This window comes from Gymnodraco acuticeps, unplaced genomic scaffold (genome assembly GCF_902827175.1).
Source record: "Gymnodraco acuticeps unplaced genomic scaffold, fGymAcu1.1, whole genome shotgun sequence".
Classification (NCBI taxonomy): domain Eukaryota; kingdom Metazoa; phylum Chordata; class Actinopteri; order Perciformes; family Bathydraconidae; genus Gymnodraco; species Gymnodraco acuticeps.
This window is the reverse complement of record NW_022992313.1, coordinates 712,852-733,543: the sequence shown is the minus strand read 5'-3', so window position 1 is coordinate 733,543 and position 20,692 is coordinate 712,852. Positions and strand designations below refer to the sequence as shown.

General features: G+C 42.0%; 1 protein-coding gene across 1 annotated transcript in view; it reads left to right on the top strand.

The window, feature by feature from the left end:
• The first annotated feature begins 546 nt into the window (after window positions 1–546).
• Window positions 547–20,692, top strand: part of abca2 (ATP-binding cassette, sub-family A (ABC1), member 2) — a 238,833-nt gene continuing 218,687 nt past the window's right edge. Inside the window, exon 1 of the mRNA XM_034208396.1 lies at window positions 547–890. Within this exon, the coding sequence (XP_034064287.1) occupies window positions 825–890 (66 nt within the window). The 5' untranslated portion in view covers window positions 547–824. The remainder of the gene's footprint in view (window positions 891–20,692) is intronic.

The following is a 20,692-nucleotide window of genomic DNA, read 5'->3' as shown; positions in this document are numbered from 1 at the left end:
CATTACAAGTAAACGTCCTGAATGGAAAAAGTTACTTGAGTAGAAGTACAGATATATACAGTAACCGGCAAATGTATTGTCAAACATATAATTAGGCTTTTTTCTTAGTATTTCATAACGATATAATTCAGTTGTTATCACCAACCAATACATGTCATGTAATTTTAATGTTGGAGTTTGTCAATGTTAAACCACTTTTATATATGTTTTTTAAATACTAAGTAGATTAGTTGTGTCATAAAAGCGTCATCATCTGTGTTTGTATGTAAAAAGTGACTGAGTGTTGGAGTTTTAGGTAGCACTTATTTGCCTAAAAAATGTAGTGGTGCAAGTAGGCCTATAACCAAGCACAAATTGGAAGGTAAAATACAAGTAGGCCTATGTCAAAATCATACTTCACTACAGTACTTGAGTAAATGTTCTTCGTTACATCCACCACTGCACGTTACTTTTAAACAGCTTCCTTTAAGGCGATTAAACTGATACCAAACTGCTTTTATTTTTTAAGGCCAGGGCGGAAGTGGCCTTTTCCTGACTGCAGTAACTTCACGTCAGGCTGTGTCCACTTGTTTCCTGCTCCGGAGGATGATAGGCGGAACGCGAAGCACCTTTAGAGGCCGCCACTAGCTAATGAAGCATTTCTTCTAACCACTTAGTATTTTTAAAAAGCCAAGGTCCACACATGAGAGCACCATTCCAGGTTCGGACGGGATGCGTGTGAACGGGATAGAAATCCCCCGGTTCTTTAAAACAGTCATAGGCCCCCTTCGGCACCGTTATGCTGATTTGGTCCATTTAACGACAGCCTGAAGCAGAGGTGGAACATGGGATTCCTGCACCAGCTCCATCTCCTGCTGTGGAAGAACATCTCTCTGAAGAGGAGGGGGCCGGTAAGACCTGCATGTGAAAGATGGTGAAATGTTCTGAGGGAGTGAACTGGTTCGTCCGTTCGGGAAGCAGACGGCAGATTAAGCCCGCACCGCTGCCCGATTCCCGCAGCGGTATGGGAGGTAAGGCTCCAGCCCTGCGCTCCACCGAGTGTCCCGCAGTGAGGTGCTGTGGCGGGGGTGTAAGCGCAGGTTCGCGGTGTGTGAAGCAGCCTGTGTTCTCTGTGTGTGTGTCCGTACTGTCTAACAGGTTGTTGTGTGGTGAGCAGCGCTGTGCAAACTCAGTTTGTGTGTATTAGATTCAATGTGAGCAAACACACACATATCTGCAGGGAGTGTTGTCATAATGTAATCATGTTTTTATAATAACATATCATAATATAACGTATAATTCATACCCAGATGCAAAATGGCCTGATTTATGTCGTAACCATGGGATTACAGGACAAAATAATATCAAATGGAGTTAGCCTATCCATACCAACCTCAATGCATGTATAACAAGCTATTTCTGAAAACCACATATTAATATCCTGTCATCCTATTTATGGAAGAACATTAGTTATTGTTATTGTCAGATGGCAACATCCTTTTTTGTTTTGAGAAATAACTACCTTATGACATCATCTTGAAAAGCCTGTGGTGTATTTCACTGATTCAATTTAGCATTTCGACAAAGTTCGGTGATTTTATTTATTATTATAATTATTTCCCTCCTGTAACTTATTCAAAAGCATTAAAATAACAGATCACTTTGATTGATGTTATATGGACCCAATTGAAGAAGTGAAATGCTTAAAAGTCCCACGTCATGGCCATTTCTACTGATCATATTTCCATTGTTGAGGTCTACTAGAATAGATTTAAATTGTGCAATTTTCCAAACTCACATTGGTTTCTCAAACAGCATCTCTGTAAAGTATGTGTATTCACTCTCTGTCCTAAATGGCTTGTTGGAGCTCCTGCCCCCCCCCCCCCCCTGTGAGCCCACTGTGCTCTGATTGGTCGGGACGCTGCGAGGCTCGCTGCTGCGAGGAGCGGACAGGTTTCCGGGTCGGCGATACAGGAGAACAAGCGAAACTCATCCTGAGCACATACAAACACTCACAGCCGAAGTAAAAACAATAAGTGTGGCTTGATATTGAGAAAGAAAAAGGTTTATAACGCTGTGAGAATGGGTCTGTGGAGAGCATTTCTCCACGATCGCAACTCGTCTATTACCAGCGTTCAGGGAGCTCTATGCAAGTCAATGGGACTCCCTGTTAGTTAGTCAGCAGTGTTGGGTGTAACGCGTTACAAAAGTAACGGAGTTACAGTAATATATTACTTTTTGCTGTAACGAAGTAATGTAACGCATTACTAATGAAATGTGGGTAATATATTACCCGTCACAATGCTCAGTAACGCAGTTACAACACATTGCAACCGGAAATGGTGTTTTGTTTTTTAAGAATGTACTAACATAGCGAGACATTCCGACACCAGAGACAAATTGTGCGGGTAGATTAGTAAACCTGGTGTTTACCCTTCAGGCTTCGCGTCGGGATCTTCGGGCAGTTGAATGTTATGCACCCTCTATTCAAAAAAGAGAACGGAGCGAAAAATACAAACAAGAAATTGTGTCAGGTGCGCGTGACCTGCTCCGCTGCGCGTGCATCATTCCAAAGTGCTTCCACAGCAGTGACACACATCTGTGGATAATCATTTATACGAACATGGTTAAAGCAACCATCACTAAACGCCAGCAACACTGCATCTACTGCAGACAGTAGCAACAGGTCAGATGGGGACATCACGTGACCCTCCGTTGTGGACACTAGCTTACTCCCGCCTGACTCCGCCCTCGCCCCCGGAGCAGCAGTCTTTGTCGCCCGAAACTACGCCGCCCCTCTGCGGCCCGCAGGTGCCAGGATACCACGGCAAAACAGAGCCTGCCCAGGTATATCTAAACAAGTACCCGCCTGTACAGTGGGGTTAGGCGGTCATCTTGCAGCTCGTGGTATACAAATAGACAAGGGCTAGAATATTCATGTGAAATAGTGCCATATTCTGCCATGCCTGTAGAAATGTTGGGTCACACATAATGCATACAATAGCACAGATGCCTTCACCACGAATGGCTACAGAAAGATCTCATATCCCAAGCTTATCAACAAGCTAATGTTGCAGCTGAAATGTTCTCCAGGTCACAAAGTCAACCTCACATGATGATGTGATCCAGTTTTCAAGCACAGTAAATATTCTCTTCCCAGAGTATATGATGGGACCAAAGTGATGTTTAGTACATGGTTTTAATAATACTTTTGCTTTTCAATGTTTGTCATTTCAAACCATGAGCTGGTTCAAATCATATTTGCCTTGATTTACAATATGTTCTCATTTGTTTTATCAGTACAGTTTTGAAGCTGTTGTGCTTTTCTTTGCCACAGTCCACTTTGGACTATATTAAATATTTCAGGATTGCACTTTTAACTCACTTGAAATGTTCTCACTTGCTTGGTTTCAAAACATAACAAAGGCCATAATCTGTTCATTGGGGACCATCAATGCTATTTGTCATTGCTGTTGCCGGCCACTATTGCTCATGTAAACCTGCTACTGCTGCGCCCCCTGTAACCTCAGAGGCACCCTGAGTCATTTTGTTCTGGAACCGGGCCTGTACACGGCCATATACTAAAACACACTACAGAGCCCATTCCGTGTCCTGTTAGTGTTTACTTCCTGTCTTCCTTCTTCTGGTGATTTATCTGACGTCCAGCGCTCCGTCTTTTAACCTCTTTTCCTTTCTCTTTCTGGATCCTCCTTAGCAACCTTCATTATAGTCCTTGACAGTGGTCTGTACTGCTGTATTAACAACGTGTCACATGTTAAGAAGTTACAATCAGAATCGAGTATTCAACTAAGCCGTGTAATACAAGTTGTCAGTAGCCTTAAGGGCCTACACAGTTGTTATGCTATACCACATCGCCCTTCACTGGATGTATAATGAGCTGCACTAAACTACATTTCAGCATTCAAAATACCTAGCCATTCTTTTGAGGTTATTTTGGTGAAAGTAACTACAAAGTAACTAAAGTAGTGTAACTCATTACATTCAGAGACAGTAATATTCTAATGTAACTTATTACTTTCAAAAGACAGTAATAAGTAATATGTAATATATTACATTTTGGAAGTAACTTGCCCAACACTGGTAGTCAAGGGACCCTGGTGTGTGAGGTGCTCCGCGGATTGGTCCATTTGGGCCAATCCGGTCATTTGTTGTTGATTTGGGTGTTCACACGTCACAGAACCCAGGAAGTAAACAATGGAAAAAGAGAAATGTCCAACGAGGCATTCTGGGGCAGCATAGATAGGTCTTCTCTGTGTTAGAGTTGTACTCGCTACAGGGTGTACTTTGAGGGTTTGTGACTCTGCAGACCGTTTACATGCAGAACAACCTTCATAACCAGGGCTGCACATAACTGGTGCGCAGGTGCGCATGCGCACCTCCGCCAAAAAAAGAGCACCGGGTCATTTGAAAAAAGGCGCATTTGCGTACCAACATTGAGAGAGAGGGAGAGAGAGAAGAGAGAGAAGTGAAAAGAGAGAAGAGAGGAGAGAGAGGAGAGAGAGGAGAGAGAGGAGAGAGAGGAGAGAGAGAAAGATATTTGCGAGTTGCATATGAACTCAGGGCCGGCCCGTCGCACTGGCGTTATAGATGTTCGCCTCGGGCGCCAGATCTGTGGAGGCGCTGCGCTGACAGCTCTGGGAGGGAAAAAAACATTTTTGACCGTTGGTGCTCATCCTAATTTTCGGCCTTGATGTAACAACATTCATAATTAAGTAAATGTAACACCCTTTTCACCCCGGTTACACGTTTCATTTGCCCTGTACGATGGGCGCTGTAAGTGATGAAAATGGGGGATGTTGGCTTATCTGGCACCCGCAACTCACAGCCAAAATGCGAGTGAGCGAGGGAGAGAGGGAGGGTGCACCGGTTTCGGCGCTGTTGTTATTAGAATCTGGTGCTAGCTGCTCTAACGGATATAAGAAGAAGATGTTTCTACAATAATGTGGAGGGAGAGTCCTCTCCAGTCAGACTGAGAGGCTGATAACTACAGCTCAGTGAGGTAAAGGACTCTGAGTGTTTAGATAGTTCACTTTAGTCTAAGTTATCTCAGTGGGTCTCAAACGTTTTGATCACAATTGATGTAAACACATATTTCCAAGGCACTCCTTTATAATTATTGGGATAAACAGGTTTGAAATCATTTCAATGCATACTATAGGACAGTAAACCAAAAATATCCTTTAAAACTGGAAAGATAAAAAAAAATGCATAAATAAATAAATGTTAAGGTAAAATAAGATATTACATTCATTTGTTATTGGCTATGGTAGGTTATTGGTTATGTTCACATACTTATTTGATTACATCCACTTGTCTAAGATGACAACAGAGACTTTCGACCCAAACCCAGCTGTTGACTTGTGGATGCAAGCAGCTAATCACAGACTCAACCAGAGAGAAAGAAGTAGGTCTACATCATCAGCTACCATGTCTGACAGAGAGGAAGACAGTGAGGAGAACAGTCAGGAGGGTAGTGATGACAGCTTGTAGGATTACTGGTCGTGCTAATGTTGTCTTGTGTTCACCTCTGCATGTGTGTTCTGTGTTCACCTCTGCATGTGTGTTCTGTGTTCACCTCTGCATGTGTGTTCAGTGTTCACCTCTGCATGTGTGTTCTGTGTTCACCTCTGCATGTGTGTTCAGTGTTCACCTCTGCATGTGTGTTCAGTGTTCACCTCTGCATGTGTGTTCTGTGTTCACCTCTGCATGTGTGTTTAGTGCCGTGTGTCTGGCAAATAAAGTCAAGACCCCCTCAAAAGTTACGGTTTATTTCATTTTAAGGATGAGCACCAAGCAACATCTCCAGGTGCTCCTTTGAGAACCAGGGCAAAAAAGTTATGTGCACCCCTGTTCATAACACACAAGGGGACGGGTAATAACCGGAAAAGCATGACATGGGACCGAGAGGGTGGAGTGCTAGCTAGCTAACTTGCTCAGCAAGGTGTGAATAAGTAATGCAGCAGTGCATCCTATTTTATAAAAGATTAAGGTGGACTTTTATCGATCCCCCTATAGGGCAGGGCAGGGTCGGCGTCATGGGGGGTCATTTGCGGGCCATGCCCCCCCAAATGAGTCACTGTCCCCCCCCAACGCAGGGTGGGCAAGCCCTGCCACTTTGCCGTTTTTTAAATTTTTTAAATCATAGGCTATAAGTGAAAACGTTTTGTGTGAAATACATCAGAAATAAAGAATACAAATATAAAACACAGTCTGAGGTGTGCTCACTGCTGCTCTCTGATTGGTGTGTTGCTTGACCAATGACCCCCGACCTTTGTTTTGTTATCATTGTGTTTAGATCTATGGTTTAGATCAGGCATCCTCAAAGTCCGGACCGAACCACAACTGTCTCTGGACTCTGAGCAAATTATACTTTTCATATGTATTATCTGTATCTGTGTTATCTGCGAGACATCGCCAAAACGCAACGAGTCAAAATGATCCACTATGTCCATAGACTGCAAACAGCGCTCTGCATGTCCTGTTCCACTGTCTGTGTGTGTCTGTCAACGCATTGGTCCAATCACATTCAGCATCCCGTCAGCGTTTCCCCCCGCAAACAATCTGCGAATCAGAGGCACAGTAGGGCGGGTCATCGCGAAATGCGGGTGAGAAAAATGTGTGTCTCGTCTCTTTCAACCTGTCTGAGTCAGAGCGAGAGTTAAAAAAAAAAAAATTCAGAGCGAGAGTTAACAGCTCATCTAGTTCCATCTGTACTGTAGCCAGTAGCCTAGTTTCACCTACCGGGGTGGCAACTGACACCCTAAAAATAGGCCTTGCCACCCCAGTTGGCAGCTTTGTTTTGAAAGAAAAGTTGTGGCTCATCGGACATTTATGAGAGAAAATCTCTAATGTCCGAGTGCAAGTGAATGCAGCACAAGATGCACGTCTTGTAACCCCTCCCCCGGTCCTGGCACGAGCGTGGAAATATGATTGGCGGCGATTTCATTTGAACGGGACGGCGCAAAACGAGAAGCATTCGGACCCAAGTACTGAAGGAATGAGGTATTTGCGGCTGTACTCAGCATTGAATCAAAACGCACTAAAGCTGTTGATCTTAATCAGTTTGTGAGGCGTTTTGCTGAACAAAATGGTAATCGCCGCATTCAGCTGTAATAGACAAAAACAAAAAGAGGAAATAACAGGTCAAATCAAGCAAATCCCCCTCTCAGATTCCATAGCAACCAGAAGAACAGAAATACTGGCTGGTGATTTGATTCATCAGTTTTGTGATGGAATAGAAAATGCACAGTGCATTTCCTTAGCTGTGGATGAGTCCACTGACACCACTGACAATGCTCAGTTGCTGGTGTTTGTGAGTTGTTATGATGAGGCAAAGGGGGAGTTTGTTGAAGATGTGTTGGGCCTGACGAACCTCAGTGGACACACAAGGAGGCAAGACATTTATAAAGCAATAATGGGAATGCTGAATGAAAGAGGGTGCAGCTGCCTTTATTCATAACTGTGCAGCTCTTACACTGCGACTCTGAGGGGTCAAGCACAGACACAATAACAATGAAAACTGCTGCATACAGATTATTTTTGTTTTTGCAACCTCGTGTTAAGAATCTTGTTGCAATTGTTTAAAAGTTTGAATGACCGTAATAAACGGACCTTTGTCTTATTGAAACATTTATTTTGGACCTTTAAGATTTGTATTTGAGTACCCCTGGTTTAGATGAAAGCCCAGTGGCGATCTGTTAATCTGTTACACTGATTATACAGTAAAGCCATCGAAAATAATATGATATACAGTACAGTACAAGTAGCCTACTTCTGGGTCTCTGTGTTTCATTCAAGCTCGGCTCTGTGTGTGTGTGTGTGTGTGGCACGAGCACATTTTGTGAGTGCGCGAGCGATAACGTGGAATGTTGTTGTTAGCATCTGGTTAGCTAGCTATGCTAACGGATATAAAGAGCTGTTTCTACACCAAGGTGGAGGAGAGTCCTCTCCTGTCAGACTGAGAGCCTCTTACAGTGGCGGCCGGCCCATCGCTAGGGGCGCCGCCCCACCTCTTCCCACATACAAAAATATATATAAAAAAATTAGGGCAGGGACTCGATTAAAAAAATTAATCTAATTAATTAGAGGCTTTGTAATTAATTAATCGAAATTAATCGCATTTTTAATCACATATAAATATTTGACCTGAGAACAGTGAGAGGCAATTTTTTTCACATGGATTTTAGTGTACCATTAGGCGCATTCACGCCGCAGTACTTTTCCCACAAAGGTTCATGAGAACTCTTTGAACCTGGGGGAGGATTAGGCAAATGAAGCCGCTGACGTCACTTCTTCTTCTTCTGCTTTGGGTTTACTGGCAGGGCCGCAAACCACTTCACGGCGTATACTGCCGCCCAAAGTCCCCGGCCGGAAGTCCCCGGAGTTGGGAAAGGCTTCAGTAGAAGCTGCTGGGACTCCCAGCAGCTTCTACTGAAGCCTTCCGAGTAAATCGCCAGAACGCCGACACCTCCTCATCTCCACCGCTCCCATGTTTTATTTTGTGTTGCCATAAGTTAGTCTCTCTGCGTTTCTGCGCTGGGCTAATGCTAATGCTAATGCTAATAATGCTAATGCGAGGATAATAAAATGGCGGCTTCACAAAACTTTTTGGGAGTTTTACGGGGCGTGGTTTGCAATCCGCCCAGCCAATCAGACATATAGCTATTTTCTCACAAGAGAGCCGTACGAAAGTCCCTGCTCTCTAGCAGCTCTCTGCTCTCTAGCAGGGACTTTCGTGGGGGTAAAAAGGTTCTCATGAACTAATTTTAGTACCGGCTCTTTTTGGTGTGAACGCGATAAAAGAGGCTAACGTCCACGCTAGCTTCCACGCTAGCTGCTATATGTTTTGCATTGAGGTGATACTTGAGGCTTGATGTGCTGCGGTGATATGCGAATTCCTTTTTGCATAATTTGCACACAACCGTGCTCTTATCGACGCTTCCATCCGTCCGTTTTTTAAAACAACATTTCCCACTGTTGTTCACTGTGGTTTGTTGTTGTCTGAAGTCATGAACGTTAGTTGGTGCTCCAGTATAATCGGTACGCCTGAAACTCATCCAGTGAGAAACGTTCCGCGGTGCAAAAATAAGTGCAATTAAAATGCGTTAATTTTTTTAACGAGTTAATTTTTGTGTAATTAATTAATCTTAATTAACGCGTTAAAGTCCCGGCCCTAAAAAAAATAAAATATATATTTAATAAATATATATATTTTATATTTTTATTTTTAATGAACAAGGTAAATATCATACAATTGGTATCAGTAAAATGTATAATCTACAATAAAATCTCGTTTAAAATGGTGTTACGATGTCTAAAGTTACTGATAAGTCACATGTTTTCCTGCCTGGCCTTGCCCATGGCATTAGTTTATCATTACCGGGCGGAGCCCCCGAGCCAAACAGCAGCAACCAGCACGTTGCAAAAGTCTCAATAGTAAACTGTGCCGCCGAAACATAATTTCAGCCAATCAGCGCCGCCAAATATTTTGGTCACGAGGGCGCTCACGTTGGCGCCCACGTTGCTTACGTGCGTTGACGTGAGTTGTTTTTTAGACTCGTGAGTGACCAAGGTGACGCAGTATTTGGATGAGAATGGTGTGCAGGTGGAGTCACCGGACCTCGGTCCGCACCCAATTCCGTGCAAGAGCTACTCTCCAATCCTTTCGAAAGGAGAAGTTTGGGAGATAAATTGATACTTATAGACCTTGGACCGGACCAACCCGATTTGTATATATCACAGCAAGCTCGTGAAAAAGACAAAACGTATCAACGAGGCTAGCTGGATGCAAACGATGCAAACAGGTAAATGCTATCTTTTGTTTCCCATGCTTGATCTTCAAACAGCCGGTATTGCAGTATAACGTGAGTCATGACAACTGGCGACATTCTATTATTTTCGTCATAGGAATCCGGGGCGTGTACAGCGAGGACCCATTGTTGACTTACCATGTAGATCGCCTCGTTTGTCCTTTACGTTCATATTTTGCTATATCTGCCTTCCTAAGATCACTTTGATGCACATTCAGTACTCGTATGTGAGGTTGTGGGTGAGAGGTGGATATCGTGACGCTTACAGGGAGGTATCGAACATTACAAAGTAGGTGACTGTGTGGATGCCTGTTCAAAATATTGCAAACTTGAATAAATCATTTAAATTATATATTTGTGTCCGACTTTCATTTGTACATCGTTCTTAATGTGATGTATAGTAGCTCTGATAGCTGTCCATACCTTCAGACAGCCTAAAAGTAAAACACAAGTTGTTTATTCACAGCACGACCGCTCATCGAGATGACTGGATCACTCATGACAAGTTGTGATCAGCTCCGATTAAATTGTGATATCAATGCTGTAGCTATTCTCCAGGGAGCACGTTTTTTTTATGAAATACCTGTATCCCTCTCATCACAACAAGACTCTACACACTGTGCAGGAAAAACAATTACATACATGAAAATAACCTTGATGCATGGGAATGAATCACACAAACTATCTTCCGTGGCTATACTGATATGTCACAGTAACGGTCAACCACAGAAAAGTAAGTCCAGCGGGGCACAAGCTCAATACATATAATACAGTAGTTCTATTATGCCTTTAAGCCTATACGTTTAACCCATAAGAACCCGGACCCATTTCTACTTTTGGGGAAATTAAGGGGAATGTCATTTAGACTAAATAGACCACCGAGAACACATTTCTGACAAGTAACCCCCCCCTAGTGTCAAATATCTGAAATGTGACATATGTGTCACATTGGGCTTTAATCGTAAAGTAACTCTTATTTATAACTTCATTAATGAGGATGATTTTTTGGTTTACATTTGTTTGAACATACTTGAATTGAAGAATAAAGAATATGTTAACTAAATATAATTGAATCAGCTAAATTAACTGAGCAGATCATAATCATATTTGTAATTTTGCATATATGTCACTCCGGGTTTACTGTGAATGTTTAGGGTTAATGTCCCGATGTGACATCAGTGTCACAGCAATATTTATGGCATTTGTTTCATATCAATTTCATCAATAAATGTTTCTACAACAGGTTATATGTAATCAGAATCAGAAAAGAGCCGAAGACAGCTTAATGTTTAACAAATGACATGTCATGTAAGCATTTGTATTCTTAAATGGCTTGAATGTTAACTTTAGCAACAAAAAACCTTTCCAAATGTAGATAGTTCTGTCACATGTGTTAGCCTGGCACATGGACATCTTGGACATGTTGTTATGGGAACACAAAAGCAAATGACAAGGACCATAACCCACCAGACTGTTCAGTGTGTGTCACTTAGGGACTTAAAAAAGGCTAAAGCTGTATAAGGAACTTTCCAGAACATTTAAAGTTCATGTGACACCTGTGTCTTAGCAATTCTGTCTGCACCATGAGGACCCACTGATATAAAATGCTTAACTGTCTAAGTTGCAACCATGCACTTTTTGGAGGGCTAAGCGCCAGCTTGACATATTTTTGGCTTCATTTATAGAAGGAAAGACAACAGTGATAGTTATGTTTCAGAATAACATTTATTGGAAATTGTTAGAACAATCTCACTGGTCACCGGCTTGAGCTTCAATCTCAGGATCCATGTATTTGTGATCAAAAGTAGGCTAATATAAAAGTAGTGTAAGTCATTACATTTCAGAGACAGTAATATTGTAATGTAACGTAGCCTATTACTTAAAAAAGACAGTAATAAGTAATGTACTGTATTACATTTTGGAAGTAACTTGCCCAACACTGCAGATGATCCAGTCATCTCGATGCTGCTTTCAGGCTGTGAATAAACAACTTGTGTTTTACTTTTAGGCTGTCTGAAGGTATGGACAGCTATCAAAGCTACTATACATCACATTAAGAACGATGTACACATGTTTTATATGTATTCAACTTGTGCCCCGCAGGACTTACTTTTCTGTGGTTGACCGTTACTGTGACATATCAGTATAGCCACGGAAGATAGTTTGTGTGATTCATTCCCATGCATCAAGGTTATTTTCATGTATGTAATTGTTTTTCCTGCACAGTGTAGAGTCTTGTTGTGATGAGAGGGATACAGGTATTTCATTAAAAAAACGTGCTCCCTGGAGAATAGCTAGCATTTATATCACAATTTAATCGGAGCTGATCACAACTTGTCATGAGTGATTCAGTCATGTTGATGAGCGTTCGGGCTGTGAATAAACAACTTGTGTTTTACTTTTAGGCTGTCTGAAGGTATGGACAGCTATCAGAGCTACTATACATCACATTAAGAACGATGTACAAATGAAAGTCGGACACAAATATATAATTTAAATGATTTATTCAAGTTTGCAATATTTTTAACAGGCATCCACACAGTCACCTACTTTGTAATGTTCGATACCTCCCTGTAAGCGTCACGATATCCACCTCTCACCCACAACCTCACATACGAGTACTGAATGTGCATCAAAGTGATCTTAGGAAGGCAGATATAGCAAAATATGAACGTAAACGACAAACGAGGCGATCGACATGGTAAGTCAACAATGGGTCCTCAATGTACACGCCCCGGATTCCTATGACGAAAATAATAGAATGTCGCCAGTTGTCATGACTCACGTTATACTGCAACACCGGGACTGTTCAGAAACTAGACAAAAGTTAAACAAGTAGGCTACAAACCACAGACTGTCTGTGTCATGGAGAATACAGTCGCTGGTTTATTTATGTCTGTATAGGCCGTTGTTTTTCGCCTGCCGTCTATCTGCAGACTTGTCAAAGCATTAATTCATGGTTTTTACTAACCGGTATCAGTATGTTGTTACGTCGGCATCATTTAGAAACGTGTATTACAATTTAATCACCGTAAAATATGTTCATTTTGTTGTAGTTGTAGCTCCCGAGCCAGCGCGTCTTGTTTGAATGATGCGAGTAAACACAGCTGGCAGCCGCAGTGAAACTCGAGCGACTAGAGCGATGTGATAGGAGCGTTTAGAGCGAAGCGAATATTCGCATCGCGTCCGGTCTGAACGCAGCATTAAAGCGAGCTCCGCGTTGCACTGGAAACGCGCCATTACATCACCAGAAGTCCTAATTTAAAGGGTCATTTCTCCCCAAAACATTTTTTTACTCACTATATCAACAGCCCCACCAAAAATATTTTCCACCAGCCGCGACTGGCCTCTTATAACGTCAGCTCAGTGAGGTAAAGACTCTCTCAGTGTTTTGATAGTTAACTTTAGTGTAGGTTAACTTATCTCAGTGGGTCTCAAACGGTTTGGTCACCATTTATGTAAACAAGTATTTGCGAGGAATACCTTTATATGATCATTACAGTTATTAAAGAATAAGAGAATAAATGAAAAACGGGTATGAAATACTATAGGACAGTAACACAAGAATACAGTTTAAAAGGGGAGTGATTAGTCAAATATCCATAAAGAAAAAGTAAATCTGTTTACAGTTCTGTTTCATGGATGTTGAGAGATGTAGACTATCCATAGATCTCTTCATTTTGCTCTCAAAGTGCACCAGATTGATGCATTTAACTTCAATATTTTAAAAATAATCTTCCCGGGGGAGCATGCCCCCGGCCCAGACCCTCCTAGAGGAGGTTAGGTCCACCCCCACCTAAAACATGTTCACATGGATAGGATACTAAATACATTTGCACACTTTTTTTGTATTGTGGCCTATGTCCATATGTTTCTGTTTTGGTGGTCGTGCCACAACCGTGCATGTATGCACAAGTCATAGGTGCGCTATACAATAGCACTACACCCCTGCAATGTGTGTGAAAAACAAGACTTTACAGCATGTTTTTTGAAGTTGCGTTGGTTGTTGACGGCAGTGTGTGCCCCCCCTTGGTAAATGATTGCCAAAAGAGTAATTTTGCCGACTCTTTGTCTAGAGCCACAAAACACATTGTATAGCTTGATAGCTTATAAAGTTATATTGTTATACCATAGACAAAAACTACAGTTTGTTGCATTTATTATAACATTATAAGTGTTCGCATGTTATTGGTATTTCTTCACCTCTAATAATAAACAAAGAACTCTTATTAAGAGAATACAAAAGAATACACTGGCACCTGTAGGCCTATTTAATTAATTATACACAGCACCTGGGGCGTCCTCTGCACATTTGAAGAAAATAAATAATTAAAATGTGCCCACTTTGAAATAAATAAAACTGCACCCTAAAAGGAGTAAACATAAGCAACGGGCCAGTTTGGATTTCATTATAACTGAAGATCGTCAGCTGTCTTTCTCTTCGGTTTTATTCCTCCAACACGTAAAGGCTGCAGCAATCAACCGCCGCACCTACAGCATAAACACAGCAACCTCAGCTCAGGGACTTAAATAAATAATATTTTCAAAATAATATAGCCTAATAAATGATAGAAGTCTTACCAGTGATTTCTGTGTCTGAATATCGCAGCAGATATTTTCTATATCAGGGTTGTAAGATGTGACTTTGATCTTTACACTGCAGGCTGTCATCTGCGAGTCGGGAGCGATTTTTGGACTTTATGTAGTTCATGCTTGAGAAAATCTGCTCGTATGAGTAGGTTGACCCGAAGGTGGACAGTACTCCAAAAGCATACTTCTTCATGTTCAAATAAGTGTTGGGAATGGCATTCCATGTTTCAAACACAAGTTTGTCGCGTTTGGGGAGGTCAACAATATCGCTCCATTTGTGCTATTGAGCAGTTCAGCCTTCTGACGGGCGACATCTTCCAGATCCGCTTTCAGGCTTTTGAACTTGGACACCCAAATGTCTTTATCAGCTATGTCGGCAATTTCAATTTCCAGATCGGGTTGACTTACTGATGTGAAAGCCGACATGTTCAGACTGGATGGGTCGATGTCCAGGGATGTGACGAGAAAGGATAGTGTGTTTTTTTTTCCTTCCTGAACTGCCTGAATCTTCCCCAAATGCAGTTTGTATTACGATAATTGCACGCTGTAGGCTATATACTCACAATTTACAGTATGTGCTTATGTTTTTCTTTACATTTTTCTAATGGAGGGGAAGTGAGAGAGCGGGCCTCTCTGTACATCCCTGGCAAACACTGTCATCTTGCGCTCAAGATTTCTGTTTAGCGTGTTTGGATGACTTCAATCCAATCCACTTTATTTATATAGCACATATTAAAAACAGAGGGTTTCACCGAAGTGCTTCACAGCAGACATAACATTATAATAAAATATAATATTACAATAATAGATAAAAGGCACACATAAGAATAGATAAAAGGCATAACAATCGATAATCAACTTGTCATGTCCATCATAAAGTGAAACGTTTCCAGCCAATCTGGATCTTCCAGTTCGTTGTATCTGATGCATTTGCTTGCCAGGAAGGTTTTAACATGTTCCAGGCATAGTCAGCAAACCGTTTCAGCACCTCTCCCCTGGACAGCCTGCGGACTTTGTTATGCAGCAGGCAGTGGCGTTTTCTCCTGGAGGCCAAGGGAAGCCAGGCTTCCCCTGTTTTTTTGGATTGTAGTTATAATTTTAATAAATAAATAAAAACACTTCGATTAGTTTTGGAAATTCTTTGTTGTGTGTTGCTCATTGAGTATTTTACAAAGAGTGAAACAGCGCCCCTCTAGATGTTATGGTGAAACAGTAGATTGCACTCTCTGCTGCGAGAGGAGGCTAGCTGAAATTGGCTTCCCTTGGTGAAAAAAATGGAGGGATTGACCAATCAGATGAGGCCCACGTCAAGCCCCTGCCAACCTGTGATTAGTCAGGGCCATGCCAAGGGAAGCCAGAGGCGGCTGGCTTCCCTTGCCTCACAATCCAATCAAATCGCATCAATTTAGTGGTGCAGTGACGCATCCTAAAACCCGGAAGTAAGCTGCGCTCGGTTTCCCTCGACAAAAAGGCAATGGGATTTCTCCATAGGATTTAGGAAAATAGCTCGAAATAAGGTCAGTGGAAAACGAACCTGTTAGATAAATGCATGTTTTGTTCAGTCGGATAATATCCACATGTGTACCCTACTTTTATAATTTTCGAATCATAAATCTAATCGATAGAAGATAGATAGCGTCACTGCACCACTCTCACCGCCGTTAGAAAGTAGCAAGCAACTGAAGCAAGTGCAATTATGGAGGGTGGAGATTTCATCAAAAATAATTGTACTAAACTTCCGCTACAGCAGCAACAACAAATACAATCTGATGACAGGCCGATGCCCAAACTGGAGCTGTGTACAGAGAGGAAAAAAGGAGCGAATCGGACGTAAAACGTTAAAGGTCTCCTGATTTAGTTTGTGAATGAATGCTTATTAGAGTTTGGGCTGGAGAGTGCGTGCGGACCTGTCGGTTAGATAACAGGCGTGTGTAAGTCCTGCATCTGATACAAATGTGTGTAAAATGATACCGGGTGCTGTAATCACTCATCTGGTTACGTTATTACATTGACCACCACACCCCCGACCCAAAAGAAAGGACGTATTATTGGCTTCTCCTAATTTTTTCCCCACGCCACGCTACTGGCAGCAGGAGATTTGAATATGCGCTGTCGATTCCTAACAAGGAACATAATTGCCGGTGGTTTAACCCTTTTGCCACTATTTTGTTCACTATCTGAATAACAAGGTTCATCACCTCAATGCATTCGAGGGGGCATTCTTGGTGCAAGATACACTGAAACGTCAGCAGCTTCCGATCCAGCGACTCCTGAAGTAGATTCACAAATCTCTTCTGTGCTCGTCGCATACTAGCTGCGCGGTCTTTATTTCTTTGGCTTTCAAACAATTCACAACAGCCTCCCAAATGTCCTCCCCCCGTGTTTGGCCTTTGATATCAACTCAAGGATTTCTTCCTGCAGCCCATTAGAGTTGACATATCTGCACAACAGCGCTGTCTATTGAATATCATTTACATCACTTGACTCATCACAAGCAATTGAGAATGCATGAGCTGCAATGATAATTTGCTGTGTAGTGATGCTACGGTCTTTGCAGAAAGTGGCATGGTTTTTCATTTTGTGAAAAATGTCACTATTATTTTGAAAGCCCTGAAATAAATGCTCAGATATTTTAATGAACGATTCTTTCATACATTTTCCATCAGAGAAGTGAAGCCTTTCCACGCCTTACTATCTCATGAGCGCCAGGATAGGAATTTCACGGCGGCCGTGACGGCCATGGCTGTCGTTGCCCCTCGGTCTGGCCGTGATGCCCAGAAAATAATTGTACGTCCTACAGCCACCATGGGCTTTGAGGCCCTAATACTGTTAAAATCTCAAAGTTGCTTTAAAAGCGTCAGAGCAGTGGTCTGGTCTCTGAACTGCATTTTGCTGCTTTCACACCGGACGCTCTCATCGCTCGAGTTTCACCGTGGCTGTCAGCTGTGTTCATCATTCAAACAAGACACGCTGGCCAGGGGGCGGGGCTTATCTCCATTTATACTGTGGTAGCAAACAACTACAACAAAATGAACATATTTTACCGTGATTTAATTGTAATTGTAAAGATGCCGAAGTAACAACATACTGATAACGCAGGGTTTCCCACACATAGACTTTATATTAATAATAACGTCCGCCAAAGTATATTTTGCGACCCATTTAGGTTTACATTTGCTTTATCCGTCCGCAGGCACGACGCCATCTGTGATCGATTAACTAGTGGACAACGATCCCTCGCTCTACGCCTCCTGTACTTGTTTGCTCTGCTATCACGTGAAGGGTCTGCTTTATGCGCTCCGCAGTAACCCCACTGCAAGGCTCCGGCAAACAGTTCTCTGTGTTCCTCCGAGACTTTTATTTTCATTGATTTATCCATAGTTAGCTCATCGAGCCGGGGGTTGGAAACTCAGGTTATTCATCTGCAAGAATACGCCCTGGCGCCGGACCATAGCCGGATATGACGCATATTTTTGTTTACCTAATTGAAACCGTGTTTTTTCAGTTTGCCACTCTGTGTGTACACATTTTTTAATACACACACAGTAGAAATACACACAGGTATAGGTGCACACATGCACATGCATTTAGAGAGGTGCCAGAGCGAAGGGTCTGTCCGGCACTAGGGTGGTGGTTCTGTAACTTACTCAAGGGCAACTCGGCAGTGCCCAGGAGGTGAACCTGCACCTGTCCAGCTACCAGTCCACACTCCTTTATTGTTATTTTTAGGTCCAATCCGATCCGTGATCTTCGGTTGCAAGGTCAAGTCCCTACGGTCTAAAACACTGCTGCCCCAACAATCCACTAAAAATGATATTTTTATGATAGAACATACATATTAAGTTTGTCTATCTGTATGTCTCTACACTTTGAGTGTTTTTGTGTAGCACCATTTTAAACAACCTCTAAGTTCAATTTATTTGGAGTGGTATTGTTTTCTGCCATATTTATTATCACTATAATTTATTTTGCAGGCTAGGGCTTGTGTTGTACAGTGTCACTTTAAATGTTCCGTATTTAAACACGAAACGTTTAGGGTATATATGTTTTGGTATTTGGCTGTCCCAGAAGAATGCCAGTCACTGTGTCTTTGTGTCTGAAATGCTATTTCTATTGTCCCCTGGACAGTAGGACTTCAGCACGGTTACATAACAACTGTTACAGCCCTTCAACTCTCAGTTGGTTATTCAGAAAAAAACCTATGCTGAAAGTCATTCAGATGACATTTCCTGTGTGCTATAATCTAATGGGAATATTTCAAAAACGATTCCCTCTGAGTATGAATATGTAATCCTTTACATCCACACAGGCTCTTTTATTTACCATCAAAATCCTACTTCCTGTTAGCTGGTTTATTTGAATGATGATTTTGCATATTTAGAAAGCGGAGGCGGGTCTGTCTTCAATGCTGCTGTCCTGATAGGTGTCGGGTTGGGTAGGGCTTGTGTTTGTTGGGGGAAACTATTTTTAGCCCATCTACCTTCAGAAAGAAAACTCCAAGGAGGCAGGAGAGATGTATTGGGGAGCCTCTGTAATAATAATCATAACTATATTTTCTATCTGTAATTGACAATTGTCAGGACATTAACCAATTGTTAGCTGATCTTTACGACAGGACATGACGAGAAGAGAAGACGAGATGAGAGAGCGAGAAGAGAAGAAGAGAGCGGAGAGAGAGAGATCGAGAGAAAGGAGAGAAGAGAGGAGATGAGAAGAGAAGCAGAGAGAGAGACGAGAGAGAGGATGCTCTCTCGTCTCGCTCGCGCTCTCCTCGATCGAGACTCTCGATCGCTCTCTATAGATCTAGGAGAGAGAGAGAGAGAGAGAGAGAGAGAGGCGGGGGTTGTTGTTAGCATCTGGTGCTAGCTCGGAGCTAACGGAGATTAGAAGCTGTTTCAACAATAAGGAGAGGGAGAGTCCTCTCCTGTGGGACTTTCTCAAACTTTTGTTATTGACCAAATACCTATTTTCCACCATAATTTGCAAATAAATTCTTTAAAAATCAGACAATGTGATTTTCTGGATTTTTTTTTTTCCTCTCATCTTTTTAAGTGGGAGAACTTGCACAATTGGTGGCTGACTAAATACTTTTTTGCCCCACTGTATGTTTAACCAAATCTCTCTCAGAGGGGCGTGGGGAGGGGCTCCTTATTTTCATCTAAAGTAACAGACAGAGAATCAGCACTTTTGAAACAGGGCTGAAACAGAGGGGATTATGGGTAATGCTACAATGATCTGTTTGGTGTTTCAGACAAACACTTCAGAGACATGTTTGTATATATCTGAGACCTATAATATATTGATGGAAAACAGTATAATAGGGGACCTTTAAATGCAACAGTAAGGCTATTTTTATCGTCGTCAACATGAATATGTTTTAAGAACCAAAGTTGATAAAAACTCAGAGAATTCTGATAGGAATTCTGAATAAGGACCTGGTGGACGGTACACTGTAACAAATACAATTGTTTGCAATGTTTTCCAGGTCGGACGCGTAAGACTAAAAACAAGGCTTTCAAAGGAGGTATAATTGTAAGCTTATGTCATCACACATAATTGGTTGCACGCACATACTGTACTCATTAATGCAGCGCACAGTGATCAATCACATTGCCAAGTTTCAATCAGGAGAGACATGTTTTGATGTGACAATATATATTTATTGCCAAGAATACACAGATGAATGTAATGGTGTTTGGCTAAAAGTAAATACTAGTATTTTAAACTTCTGATTAATCATTATTAATCCATTGACGCTTTCGTTTCTGCTCGTTAAATTTGACAGCCCTAGTTTAAACGCTCTGAGCAAAAGATATGCAACTCCTCTTGTTTGTAGAAAAATAATGACTTGCCAACTCAGGAAATAAGACAATCAGGGGAGCATGTGAATGCACCTTGGGCCTCGGCAGGGGTCTGTATTCTGTGGATGCCATTCTAGTTTTAGCCTAGCATTTTTTAAGGGCTAATGGGTTATCCATCTCAGGTAATGCATGGCAGAGATTAAGATGAATTTGGCTTTTCTCCACCGGCTATATTCTTTTTTTTAATGCCAAAGACATTAGGTTTTCTGGTTGTCCCTTCAATCTCTCTCTCTTTCCGTTTCCTTTCCTCGAGGGACATTTCTCTCTAAGTTTGGCACAAACGTCAAAGTATGAACATAGATTATAGGTAAAGGTCACTGTGACTTCTCGTTAGTGCTTGAAGAGCATAGGCGGCGGATGAGGCTCAGGTTTGGGAAGGCTAAATAACTTTTTTTAGCTGTCGCTGCCCGCCTCCGGCGTCAATAGATAAGA